Source organism: Somniosus microcephalus, unplaced genomic scaffold (assembly GCF_052327205.1).
Source record: "Somniosus microcephalus isolate GS21.2 unplaced genomic scaffold, FLI_Smic_1.0 scaffold319, whole genome shotgun sequence".
NCBI classification, from domain to species: Eukaryota; Metazoa; Chordata; class Chondrichthyes; order Squaliformes; family Somniosidae; genus Somniosus; species Somniosus microcephalus.
Window position 1 is genome coordinate 235,666 of NW_028225506.1, and position 13,273 is coordinate 248,938.

At 51.9% G+C, this 13,273-nt stretch overlaps 1 protein-coding gene across 1 annotated transcript in view; it reads left to right on the top strand.

Annotated features, from left to right (window-relative positions):
- Positions 1-11,860, top strand: part of LOC147081881 (homeodomain-interacting protein kinase 4-like) — a 52,385-nt gene extending 40,525 nt beyond the window's left edge. Inside the window, exon 3 of the mRNA XM_085980624.1 lies at positions 11,558-11,860. Within this exon, the coding sequence (XP_085836750.1) occupies positions 11,558-11,737 (180 nt within the window). The 3' untranslated portion in view covers positions 11,738-11,860. The remainder of the gene's footprint in view (positions 1-11,557) is intronic.
- The last annotated feature ends 1,413 nt before the right edge of the window (positions 11,861-13,273 follow it).

Below are 13,273 nucleotides of genomic sequence, written 5' to 3' on the forward strand. Positions count from 1 at the left end.
CCTCGGGGGTTTCGCCCCGGGCCGCCAGCTTAGCGCCTAATGATAGTCGTGCATCGCCTGTTTTAGCGCAGCAGCAACCTCTTGGGGCGATGCCATTGAATATCGGCGAAGGTGGCGCGAAGTTGCGCCGGGCGCAAACTTTAGCGGCCGCCCGGCTGTAGCGCCCCAAACGTGGCTATACTGAATTTCTAGGCCTTAAAGTTTTAGCCCCCCAAACGGGGCTATACCGTCTCTCCCCCTAAGAGTTGTAGTTCAGTGTTGTGAAATTCAAGATGACAGATGTTGGGAAATATTTCTTTACACAGATGGGGATTAACAGCTGGAGCAGGTTACCAAGGAACTATTTATAAAACAGTTTGATGCTGCAGTGGGAAGCCAGTAAGGTTGATATTCTGGAAGAATGAGACCAAATGGTCCCATAGAATCATGGGAACAGGAGGAGGCCATTCGGCCCCTCCAGCCTGTTCTGCCATTTAATGAGATCATGGCTGATCTGTATCTTAACTCCATTTACCCACCTTTATTACATATCCCTTAATACCCTTACCCAACAAAAATGTATCAATCTCAGTTTTGAAATTTGCAATTGACACCCCAGCCTCAACAGCTTTGTGAGGGAGAGAGTTCCAGATTTCCACCACCCTTTGTGTGAAGAAGTGCTTCCTGACATCACCCCTGAATGGCCTGGCTCGAATTTTAAGGTTACGCCCCCTTGTTCTGGACTCCCTCCACCAGGGGGAATAGGGCTAGAAATTGGGTACCTTAGCGCCTCCGGGTAGTGCCTCCGCTGGGCACTAACGGCTTACCGCCCGCACGCGGTGATGTTAGCGCCACCGGCGAAATTCACCTGGCAGTTTGCGGCGGCGCTAACCACTATCGCCACACCCGCCTGCGGTCGCAGATCGTGACATCATCCAGCCACGCATCGCCCCGGTAGCGCCCTGGACCGGAAATTCATTCTCGCCCCCTGCCTCAGTGCCAGCCGTTAGCAACGGTAGAAGAGACGGTTTGCAGTCGGTTGAAAGCTGCAGGAGCGATAGTTCAAGGTGCTGCCTTGTCAGTTTGACAGAAGCAGGCGGGCGTTTTGACCCATTTTTCTACTTGAATAAGTTTTGTGCCTGAAAAATATTTATCACTTTAATTCGGGTTACATTTGATACTGCAACATTTCCAACACTTAATGGGGGCTGAACTGGCACGGGACCTCGCCCTCCAGTGTCACCGTCGGAGACAGCGGAGGCAGAGAGAAAGATTGGAACATGTGGCCAGAGGGAGGAGGGCCAACAGGGCTCACCACAGAAGACCTTATCCTCCCAGGGTATTCCGGGAGCACTTCTCCTACATTCATCTCTCAGAGGAGCAGTGCCTTAGAAGGCTCTGCTTCAGCAAGGAGGTGGTCACAGAGCTCCGCCACCTCCTGCAGCCAGACCTCCAGCCTCAGTTTAGGACCAGGACGTCTCTCTCAGTGGCAGGGAAGGTCACAGTCGCTCTCAATGTCTACGCCGGTGGCTCCTTCCAGGCTTCAATAGGGGACATTGCAGTTCGCCGTCCATTGCTGCATCCGGGAGATGACAGACGCTCTGTACAGAAGGAGAAGGGAGTGCATCTCATTCCCCATGACCAGAGAGAAACAGGATGTGGCTTTGCAAGGATAGTGGGCTTCCCCATGGTTCAGGACGCCATTGACTGCACCCATGTGGCATTGTGGGCACCTCATCACAATGCAAAGGTCTTCTGTAACCACAAAGGCTACCACTCTCTGAACGTTCAGTTGGTGTGCGACCACAGACAGCGCATCCTCGCTGTCAATGCCCGCTATCCTGGCAGCAGCCACGATGCATTCATCCTGCGTGAGGCCGGAGTCCCACCACATGAAGCTCGCGGCTGGCTGCTCGGAGACAAGGATTATCCACTCGCCACCTGGCTGATGACACCCCTCCGCAACCCCAGCACTCCTGCTCAGCACGCATACAATGAGAGCCATACCACCACCAGGAACCTGATCGAACAGACTATCGGCGTGCTAAAGCAACAGTTCCGCTGCCTTGACTGCTCTGGAGGAGCCCTGCAGTATTCCCCTGATCAAGTCTCCCTTTTCATTGTTGTGTGCTGCATGCTGCACAACCTGGCCATTCTGAGGGCCCAGCCATTGCCACCAGGGATTGCAGGTCCACCTCAGGAGGAGGAAGAGGGAGAGGAGGAGGAAAAGGAGGTGGAGGATGAAGAGGAGGAGAAGCAGCACCAATGTAGGAGGGAGCCACTCAATGTTGCTTCTGCAAGGGCCGTTCGTGATCGCCTCATTAGACAGCGCTTCCAATAAATGAGAGAGCACATGGCCTTTGACCAGAACAACCACATCATTACAGCCAGCTCGCAGCCCCTATCACCGGGAAAAGCTCAAATGAGAAACATCATAAAATGTGCTACATCAAAATAAGCATTTATTATTCTGCACAACTTTCTCTTATCAAACACAACCAATAATAAACAAACACAACAATTTATCGACAAACACAACTGGTTCGCAGCAAACAGAACTATTTCTTACCAAACTGAGCAATATATTTACAAACACATCACCTTTTGTATTCACACTCCCCCCATTTGCTATTAACATTTTATTTACTGAGCCTTCCTCAATGATTTCCCTCCCCTTTGCAATTCCCCCCTCCCAACCCTACTGCTCCTCCGTAATGTGGCCCCAGTGGCTGCAGCAAGGCTGGTGAAAGGCTGCTGAGTCTGGGATCCAGAGACTGCAGATGGCCTTGCAGGACGCCCTCGACCAGCTCTGGGCCTGGAGGGCCCGGCTGCAGACTGCACCACCTCAGCATGGGCGGCAGCAGTCTGGGCTGGCTGGGTTACAGGCTGCGGCAAGTGCAATGGCGGAGTGGCAGTGGTGAGAGCAGGAATGCTGTCATCCTGAGAGAGGGCAGGGCCTTCCTGCTCGACCGAGACACTGCTACACACCCGGGGCAGAACCTGAGCATCTGGCGCAATCTGCTCGAGCACAGATTGCTGGCCTGCTGTGGCACCGTGAGATCCCCGGTGGACAGTGGTCGACCCAGCGATGATGGCAGCAGTCAGCGCTTGCGTGGCATCAATCTGAGACTGCATGAGAGCAGTCTGAGACTGGATGCCACCAACCACTGACTCCATTACAGAACTAAGCCGTTGCATTGCCTCGGCCTGTGTGGCAATAGCTGCTGCCACCTCACCCATGACACGCAGCATGAGGTCTGAGTCCCCACGGTCTCTCTGCGAGGCAACCATCCTCTGCAAACTGCTAAGGATGGGCTCAAAGGTTTGCACAGAGATGAGAGCAATGCTGGAGGCAGACTCCTCCAGGCTCCTAGCCGGTGCATCCATGCTCTTGGGCACCCTTGCCATTGCACCCATGAGCTCGGTGTGCATGCTCATCGCCCGTGTGGTCATTGCCTCCACATCGAGGTCCTCATCTGAGTCCTGTGCAGCAGAACTCGCGTGTACTCACCCACCGGGGAGATGGCCCCTGATCTTCCCTTTCCCCGTGGCGTTGCTGCAGCCCGCTGGGTCCCGGAGCTTCACCCACATCAGACTCATTTCCTCGGCTCCCCTCCAGCGACCATGTGGCCCCATTATTGAACTTCTCGCCCTCGGGAGACACAGGCAGTGAGGCTCTGGCTTGTTCCTCCTCCTCTCCTGTGTCGCTGTCACTGGGAGGCCGAGCGACAGGCTGGTCAGATGGTGACTGATTATCTGAAATTATAAAGACACAAGAGTGAGTTTAATGTCAGGGGAGGGGGGCAGAAATGGAGCAAGGAATGGAGACAGTATACTTAGATGGAACGTGGGAAGGGCTTGTAGTGTGAGGGGGAAGTGGTATGAGAGAAGGGGGAGTGGTGATGAACATACCGTTGTTGAAGTCCTGCGGCAATGGCCTCCTGCCAGTGTCCGGGAAGAGCACTGCCCGTCGGCGTTCCACAGCTGCGACCAGAGCCTCCAAAGCCTGGTCGGTGAACCGGCGAGCTCTCTCCCTGGGCCTCTGATCAGCCATGAGATTTCTCAATGATGGTTTGCAGCTTCTTGCAGGCCCAGGTCACAAGCAGCAATGATCAGGGTGAAGCTGTGCAGCATCATTGAACCGCCCCTTTAAGAACTGGAAGGTGCCAGTCTGTCTGAGTACTTGTATTTGACAGCGCCGGAACTGGAGTAGCGCTCTGCGGTAGCGTCCCGCTCCCCGACATTAGCGCTCTAAGAGGAGTGTGTAGTGCTTGATTTAGCGCTCCACTTCCCTCTTGGGGCATAAAACTGAATTTCGCGGCCGCTAAAGTTAGCGCCCAAAATGGTCGCTACCGAATGTTTCCCCCATAGTATCTCTCGATCTACCCAATCAAATCCTTCAATCATCTTAAACACTCAATTAGATCACCCCTTAATCTTCTCTACCCAAGGGAATCCAAGCTCAGTTTATACAACCTGTCCTCATAATTTAACCCTTTAAGCCCCGGTATCATTCCGGTGAATCTGCGCTGCTCCCCCTCCGAGGCCAATCTATCCTTCCTGAGGTCCGGTGCCCAGAACTGAACCCAGCGCTCCCGATGGGGTCTAACCAGAGCTTTCTATAACTGTAACATAACTTCCTCCCCTTTGCCTTCCAGCCCCTTGAGGCCAACATTCCATTGGCCTTTTAAATTATTTTTTGACCTAGTTTACACTCGTTTAGTGATTTCTGTATTTGGAGCCCTGAATCTCTCTGCTGCTCCACAGTGCTTACCTCCTCGCCATTTAGAAAATACTCTGATCTAACTTTCTTAGGTCCAAAGTGGATGACCTCACCCTTCCCCACATTAAACTCCATCTGCCACAGCTTTGCCCACTCACTGAATCGATCAATGTTCCTTTGCAACTTTCTGCTCCCAGCTACACTACTCACTGTGGCACCTAACTTAGTGCGGTCAGCAAACTTGGATACACGGCTCTCTGTTCCTTCATCCAAGTCATTGATACATATAGTGAAAAGCTGAGGCCTCAGTACAGATCCCTGGGGGACATCACTAGTCACATCCACCAATGTGAATACTTATGCCTTATCCCTACTCTCTGTCTCTACCTCCTAACCCATTCCCTACCCATGTCAATAGGTTGCCTCCAATTCCATGGGCTTTCGTTTTTGCTAAGTCTCTTTTGTGGAACTTTCTCAAATGCCTCCTGGAAGTCCATATAAATAACATCATAAGAACATAAGAACATAAGAAATAGGAGCAGGAGTAGGCCATTCGGCCCTTCGAACCGGCCTTATCGCCACATCCCTTGATGCCCTTACTAGTCAGAAATCTATCGACTTCTGTTTTGAATATACCCAATGACTGAGCCTCCACAGCCCTCTGGGGTAGAGAATCCCAAAGATTCACCACCCTCTGTGTGAAGAAATTTCTTCTCATCTCAGTCCTGAATGGCCTACCCTTTATCTTGAGGCTGTGGCCCCTGGTTCTAGACTCCCCAGCCAAGGGAAACATTCTCCCAGCATCCACCCTATCAAGCCCTGTAATAATTTAGTATGCTTGAATGAGATCCCCTCTCATTCTTCTGAATTCAAGAGAATACAAGCCTAGTTTACTCAATCTCTTCCCTTACGACAGTCCCGCCATCCCAGGAATCAATCTCGTGAACCTTCGTTGCCTCTATGGCAAGTATATCCTTCCTTAGGTAAGGAGACCAAAATTGTACACAGTACTCCAGGTGTGGTCTCACCAAGGCCCTATATAATTGGAGTAAGACTTCTTTACTCCTGTACTCAAATCCTCTTGTAATGAAGGCCAGCGTACCATTTGCCTTCCTAATGGCTTGCTGCACCTGCACATTCACTTTCAGTGACTCATGGACATCCATAGACACTCACCAGTACCTTCACCACACGGACTGCAGCGGTTCAAGAAGGCGGCTCACCACCACCTTCGCAAGGGCAAATAGGGATGGGCAATAAATGCTGGCCTTGCCAGTGTCGCCCACATCCCATGAATGGATTTTTTTTTAAACTCCCTTATCTACCATGTTAGTGACCTCCTCAAAAAATTCAACTCAGTTAGTTAGGCATGATTTACCCATTACAAATCCATGGAAACCCAGTGCACACCTTCAAACCTGTCTTTGATCTGTGGGCACATATTTATATCTGTGCATATGTGTTAACCGCACTTATTACTAGTGCTAAGTAATAAGTACCCTATGGCATTGCTCATGAACAGTCTGGGATCAAAAGTCACGGGTGTCATGTTTAGCTGCCAAGGTGTTTAGTCTGTCCTGTCCCCTTAATGTCATTGCTCAACTTCTCCCATGGGGGAATCAGCTAAATAGAAACATCTTAAATTAGAAGTTAATTGCCTAGCTGAGGGAAGTTTAAGGGGGAGAAATTCGGTATCGCCCCGTTTGGGACGCTAGTAGTGGCAGTGCGCAAAGTTTAGCGCCAGGCGCAAATTACCGCCACCTCCAGCGATATTGGGTACCTGCGCCCCTGAAGGTGATTGCGGCGCTAAATCAGGCGCTGCACGACAGTCTTAAGGCGCTAACCCGGCGGCGCGACGCAATATCTCCGCGGGCGGGCGCAGCGCAGGTGCTGTCAATTATCGAGTGCGGCCAGACACGCTGGCGCCGGACAGCTCTTAAAGGGGCGGATCGATCATCATCTCCAGCCGCACCCTGCGCATCGGAGGCCTCAAACTCGGCGGTAACCTACCTGTGGCGTCGACAACTGCCTGAACATGGAGAGAGCCAGGGAGAGAGCGCAGCGCTTCAGTGAGGGGGCATTGGATGCTCTGGTTGGCGCGGTGGAGCGCAGGCGATCTGTACTCTACCCAGAGAATGGCAGGAGGCCTCAGCACAGCGACTATCGCAGAGCTTGGAGGGAGGTTTCCAACAGAGTCACCTCCAGCAGCATGGCTCCCAGGACTCCTGTGCAATGCAGGAAGAAGTTCAATGACCTCACTTGGGTCGTCAGGGTGAGTGCCTTTTTCAGAATCACCTTCATCCCTCCATCTGGACCTCACTTTATGGCTAGAGGGTGTGCAAAGCCCCAATGGCCAGCTGTCATCCAGCACCCATGGCCCTTTCTGGAAACACACACGCACATTCAGCTCTGTGCATAATGTAAGGGCTAATCGACCATAGGAGGCATGTCATCCCAGGTCAAGGCAGCCTAATGTAAGGGCTAATCGACCATGGGAGGCATGTCATCCCAGATCAGGGCAGCATAATGTAAGGGCTAATCGACCATGGGAGGCATGTCATCCCAGATCAGGGCAGCATAATGTAAGGGCTCCTGGACCATGGGAGGCATGTCATCCCAGATCAGGGCATCATAATGTAAGGGCTAATCGACCATGGGAGACATGTCATCCCAGATCAGGGCAGCACAATGTAAGGGCTAATCGACCATGGGAGGCATGTCATCCCAGATCAGGGCAGCATAATGTAAGGGCTAATCGACCATGGGAGGCATGTCATCCCAGATCAGGGCAGCATAATCTAAGGGCTAATCGACCATGGGAGGCATGTCATCCCAGATCAGGGCTGCAGGTTTCCTCACACCCCGTCCTTTCTCTTGCAGACCAAGCTGGCCCATAATAGAAGGCAACAGCGTCAGACCGGAGGAGGCCGGCCTCACCTGCAGACCCTCACAGACCTGGCGGAGCGAGTCCATCGGATTGTGGCAAGCCAGATGATTGGCCCCGTCGCCTCTGGAGATGCCGACCCCATTGTGGACAGCAATGGTAAGGTCATCACCTTTTTGACCTCTCTCCTTCCACTTGTTCCCCACACCAGCATGCTTTTTCACTCTCGAGCCAACTCAGAGCATTGCAGCACTCATGCATCCCTTGCTGCCACCCTGTCCTTTCGCTAAAGCCACTCTTGAACCTCCCTGCTTTCAGATGCTGCATCACCAGCTCGGGAGGCGGGCCCTCAAGCTGCCAGTGCGAGTGACTCTGGAGGTGACGAGGAGGAGGAAGCCGGACCACCCGTGCCACCCTCAGGTGAGCCAGCCCATGTCCAGACTGGGGAGACGCCTTCCCTGGAAGGGAGCAGGGGGGGAATGGTCTGAGGAGGATGCAGCTCCAGGACCCAGCGGCCTGCAGCAATGTGAGGGGGGTAGGGAAGCTCGGGGGCATGCGTCTCCCCGGAGGGTGAGTCGGGCCGCAAGTGCTGCTGCACAGAATGCAGATGAGGTGCGTGCCCTCGCAGAAATGAGCGCCCAGGCTGGGCAGAGGCACACTGAGCTCATGGCTGCAGTGGCAAGGATGCCCGATTGCATTGAGACACTGGCAAGGAGTGTCCAGGAGTTTGGCGCAGCACAGGCAAGGAGTGTGCAGGACTTCGGCGCAGCACTGGCAAGGATTGTCCAGGACTTCGGCGAAGCACAGGCACCTGCCACGCAAGTGCTGAGTGCTGCCACGCAGTCAATGGCTGGTCTCATGCAGACGTAGATTGAGGCCACGCGAGCACTGACTGCTGCCACCCTCGCTGGATCGGGCAGGATTCCCCGGGGCCCTCGCCGCACCACAGCAGGCCAGCAATCTGTGCACCAGCCGATTGCTGCGCATGCTGCGGTGCTGCCCCGTCAGAGTGCCAGTGTGTCGGTCGACCAGGGAGCTGCTGTCCGCTCTCAGGATGACAGCATTCCTGATGCCACCACTGGCACTTCTCCACTGCAGCTGCCACCACCTGTAGGACAGACTGGTGCCACCCATGCAGAGTTGGAACAGTCAGCAGCCGGGCCCTCCAGGCCCAGAGCTGGTGCAGGCCGTACCTCAAGGGCATCTGCGTTCTCAGTTTCGGACAGTCAGCAGGCACCCCCTAGCCTTGCTGCAGCCACTGGGGTCCCATTACAGAGGAGCTGCAGGGCGGGAAAGGGGCAATTCCGCAAGGGCAGCAGATCACCATTGAGGTTCAAAAAGTAGGAGGTGTTGCTAAATTATGTTATTTCTTTCATTCAAGGCCGAGGATGCTGGTCTGAATGTTGGTTATGTTTTGGACATTGTCTCCAGGGTGTGAGAGCCAGTTATGTTTTGGACATTGTCCCCAGGGTGTGACAGCCAGTTATGTGGCAGTCTGTTTGTTTTGGTGTTTGTTTCCATTGCTTTGTCATGCGGGAAGGATACACAGTTTGTTAAATAAAGAAGTTTATTTATTCACAATGTCCATGTCTGTTCTTTGCACAAATTGTTGCCTTGACCGGCTTAGGGGTAGCAGAACAGTTCCATTCATGTTCTTGGAATGGCAGAAAGCATTCCCTCAGAGGGGCCTAGAAGCGACTTGCTATAAGCCTCTGACGGACGGCCCTTGCAGTTTGTGCCTCCCTCCCATCTTGGTGCTGCTCCTCCCCCTCCTCCTCCTCCTCCTCCTCTGCTGGTGCTTCAATGTCTGGTGGCATTGGCTGGGTCCTGAGGATTGCCAGGTTATGCAGCATGCAACACACAACCACGAAGTGGGAGACTCGCTCAGGTGAGTACTGAAGGGCTCCTCCGGAATGGTCCAGACAGCAGAACCGTTGCTTCAGCACGCTGATTGTGTGCTCCACGATGTTCCTGGTCGCTTGATGGCTCTCGTTGTATCGTTCTTCAGCAGGGGTGCTGGGCGAACGGAGCGGGGTCAGCAGCCAGGGGCACAGAGGATAACCCTTGTCCCCGAGAAACCAGCCTCCTGGGTGAGCCGGGGCTTTGAAAAGGTCTGCCACAGAAGTCTGGCGCAGGATGAAGGCGTCGTGGCTGCTGCCTGGAAAGTGGGCATTGACAGCGAGTATCAGCTGTCGGTGGTCACAGACCAGCTGCACATTCAAAGAATGGAACCCCTTTCGGTTGCGGAAATCCTCCGCATTCTCTAGAGGTGCCCGCAAAGCCATATGCGTGCAGTCAATGGCGCCCTACACCATGGGGAAGCCTGCTATCCTTGCGAAGCCCTCTGCGCGCTCTCGCTGCTTGTCCGGGGTCATTGGAAGGAGATGTACTGCTGTCTCCTTTTAAAGAGGGCATTAGTCACTTGACAGATGCAGCAATGCACCGCGAACTGTGAGATGTTGGCAATGTCCCCAGCAGCGGCCTGAAAGGAGCCGCTGGCATAGAAGTTTAGAGCCACAGTGATCTTCACAGCCACCGACAGAGATGTCCTGCACCTTAGTTGAGGCTGCAGATCTGGCTGAAGCAGGTGGCAGAGCTCAGTGACCACCTCCTTACTGAAGCGCAGCCTTCGGAAACACTGCTCCTCCGACATGTTGATACACGAAAACTGTTGGCGGAAAACCCTGGCAGCGTAAGGTCTCGTGTGCCGACGTCTGTTGGCCCTCCTCCATCTGGCCATGCCTGCCACTCTATCCCTGCGTCTCTGTGCCCTGTCAATATGATTGAGAAGGACGACGTTCCCATCCAATGCAGCCCCCATAGTAAGTGCGCACTGAAAGTTATGCCAGTTGAGAAGCTTACCAACTGCAAAGTAATGTTCAGAAGGCTAAAGTTCCTCAGCCAGCGCTGGCTCACTGCAGAAATGGCTCTCCGTTTGTCTCTGAGCAACTCTCTCTCTCACAGAAGGTGTGGTCCAAAAATGGCTACCACTAATAATCCTGGAAGAGTCCCCTTTGAACAGCGCCCCCCCAGCCCGACACGACTGGGAAACGTTCCAGGTAACCTGTCGTTGGTAGCGACAGGCGGAACAGAGGGGGGCGCCACTGAATTTCCGGTCCGGGGTGCCCCAAGAGCGTTGCACACTGAAATGACGTCATGATCTGCGTGCGCCGGTGAGCGGGCGCTACGGTTTAGCGCCGGCGCTAAATGTCCGCTCAATTTGGGAAGAGGTGCAGGGTTCGCTGCGCCCGGGCGCTAGTTGGTTAGCGCCCCACTTCTCGACCTCTTTAGGCGCTAATGGGTGGCGCAACCAACCGAATTTTTCCCCCTAAGTCTCCAAAGATGGGAGCACAAAATCCAGGCTGACACTCCCAGTGCAGTGCTGAGGGAGTGCTGCACTGCCGTCTTTCAGATGAGATGTTAAACGGAGGCCCCATCTGCTCTCTCGGATGGATGTAAAAGATCCCATGGTGCTATTTTGAAGAAGAGCGGTAGAGTTCTCCCTGGTGCATTCCGAAAACAGATGATCTGGTCATTATCACATTGCTGTTTGTGGGAGCTTGCTGTGCGCAAATTGGCTGCCGCGTTTCCTACATTGCAACAGTGACTACACTTCAAAAGGTACTTCATTGATTGTAAAGCGCTTTGGGAGGTATAAATGCAAGTCTTTCTTTTCTTTTAGATTAGCAGGCGCTTAGAATAATCTGGCTCCTCCCTCGAAGCAAGGCCAGATTATCCTGGTCAGAAGAAACCAGCAGGGAATGACTGGCTTTTTAAAAATCATACTTAACGATTGATCATTCATGATTTATTGCTGTTGTATGAATATGATGAAGTCTGAGCCACTCAGGTTCAAGGGCGACACGTACTTTGCACTGTCAGACTGTCAAATTGAGGCGAGACTTCACGAATAGCTAGAAAGGAGTGCTTTCCGCACGCACTGATCTCTACCTGTTTATTATTCTTTCTAGAGAGCTCAAGCGAGCCAACAGGATTCCGAACACTCCGATAGCTACGACAACGAATGGTTAAATAACGGCAGTGAGACGTGGAGTCCTGACAGCACGGTTTCGGTCTCAATTGAATACGACCAAATACAGCCGCGAAGTAACAGTTACCAGAATTATGTTCACATGGAAAATCAGCATTAGTTTCCTTGCCCAGATAGTCTAGTAAAGAGCGCCCTCTGCCAATCAAAAAATAAAACTTCAAATGATTTTTCAATGTGACAAATGCCTTGCATCTTTGCCACAAAATAAACTGTCATTAAATCCTCAACTCTAAGCATCATTTTATTTTATAATAAAGCAGCGTGAGAAGGTACATCTCTAACGCGGATCGAATGAAAGCAATTTTAAAGTATATATTGTGCAAAAATATGCCAGGCCTGAAAACAAACCGGTGGGTGGCCAGGTAATGTTAGAGTGGAGCAGAGAGGAATTCAAACATTTGGGAGTCTTTCAGTAAAACAAAATGGGCAGTTTCATGTAATTGAGTTTCAGCGTTTATCAAATCATTTTCCGAAATTGACCTCCTGAACACTCCAAAACTTTGGGAAGGTTTGGAGAGAAAGCTTTGATCTGTTATCCAGTTTTTGTCAGTGTTAAAATCTGAAATGCACTCTGTGTATTCTGTATTATTAATAAAACTGTTTGAAAATCTATCAGGTCTGTTGGGTTGAATAATCTTCCCTAGGGTCCACGTTCCAAGTTGCCTTGGGCAAGGTTACTGCCCCGAAAGGCAATCATGGCCGCATGATATGTTTCTCCAGTATTGATGGCACTGATTCTGGCTGGGATATGGTGCTGTCAGTGCCGGCAATCCCCTGGTAGCTCATCCAAGTGTGAGAGCCCAGACAGTGAATGTTGGCAATGATAATACCGTGCCGATTATTGCTCCAATTATACCGTGCCAATTACTGCACCGATTATACCGTGCCGATTATTGCTCCAATTATACCGTGCCAATTACTGCACCGATTATACCGTGCCAATTACTGCACCAATTATACCGTGCCAATTACTGCACCAATTATACCGTGCCAATTACTGCACCAATTATACCGTGCCAATTACTGCACCAAATATACCGTGCCAGTTACTGTACCAATTATACTGTGCCAATTACTGCACCAATTATACCGTGCCAATTACTGCACCGATTATACCGTGCGAATTACTGCACCAATTATACCGTGCCAATTACCACAGCAATTATACTGTGCTGATTACTACATCGATTATAGAAACATAGAAACATAGAAGATAGGAGCAGGAGTAGGCCATTCGGCCCCTCGAGCCTGCTCCGCCATTCAATGAGTTCATGGCTGATCATCCAAATTCAGTACCCGGTCCCCGCTTTCTCCCCATATCCCTTGATCCCTTTAGCCTTAAGAAATATATCCAACTCCTTCTGTGGTAGAGAATTCCACAGGTTCACCGCTATCTGGATGAAGAAATTACTCCTCACCTCTGTCCTAAATGGCTTACCCCTTACCCTTAAACTGTGACCCCTGGTTCTGGACTCCCCGACCATCGGGAACATGCTTCCTGCATATAGTCTGTCTAGTCCTGTTAGAATTTTATAAGTTTCAATGAGATCCCCTCTCATTCTTCTAAACTCCAGCGAGTATAAGCCCAGTCGACCCAATCTCTCCTCATACATCATTCCTGCCATCCCATCAGCCT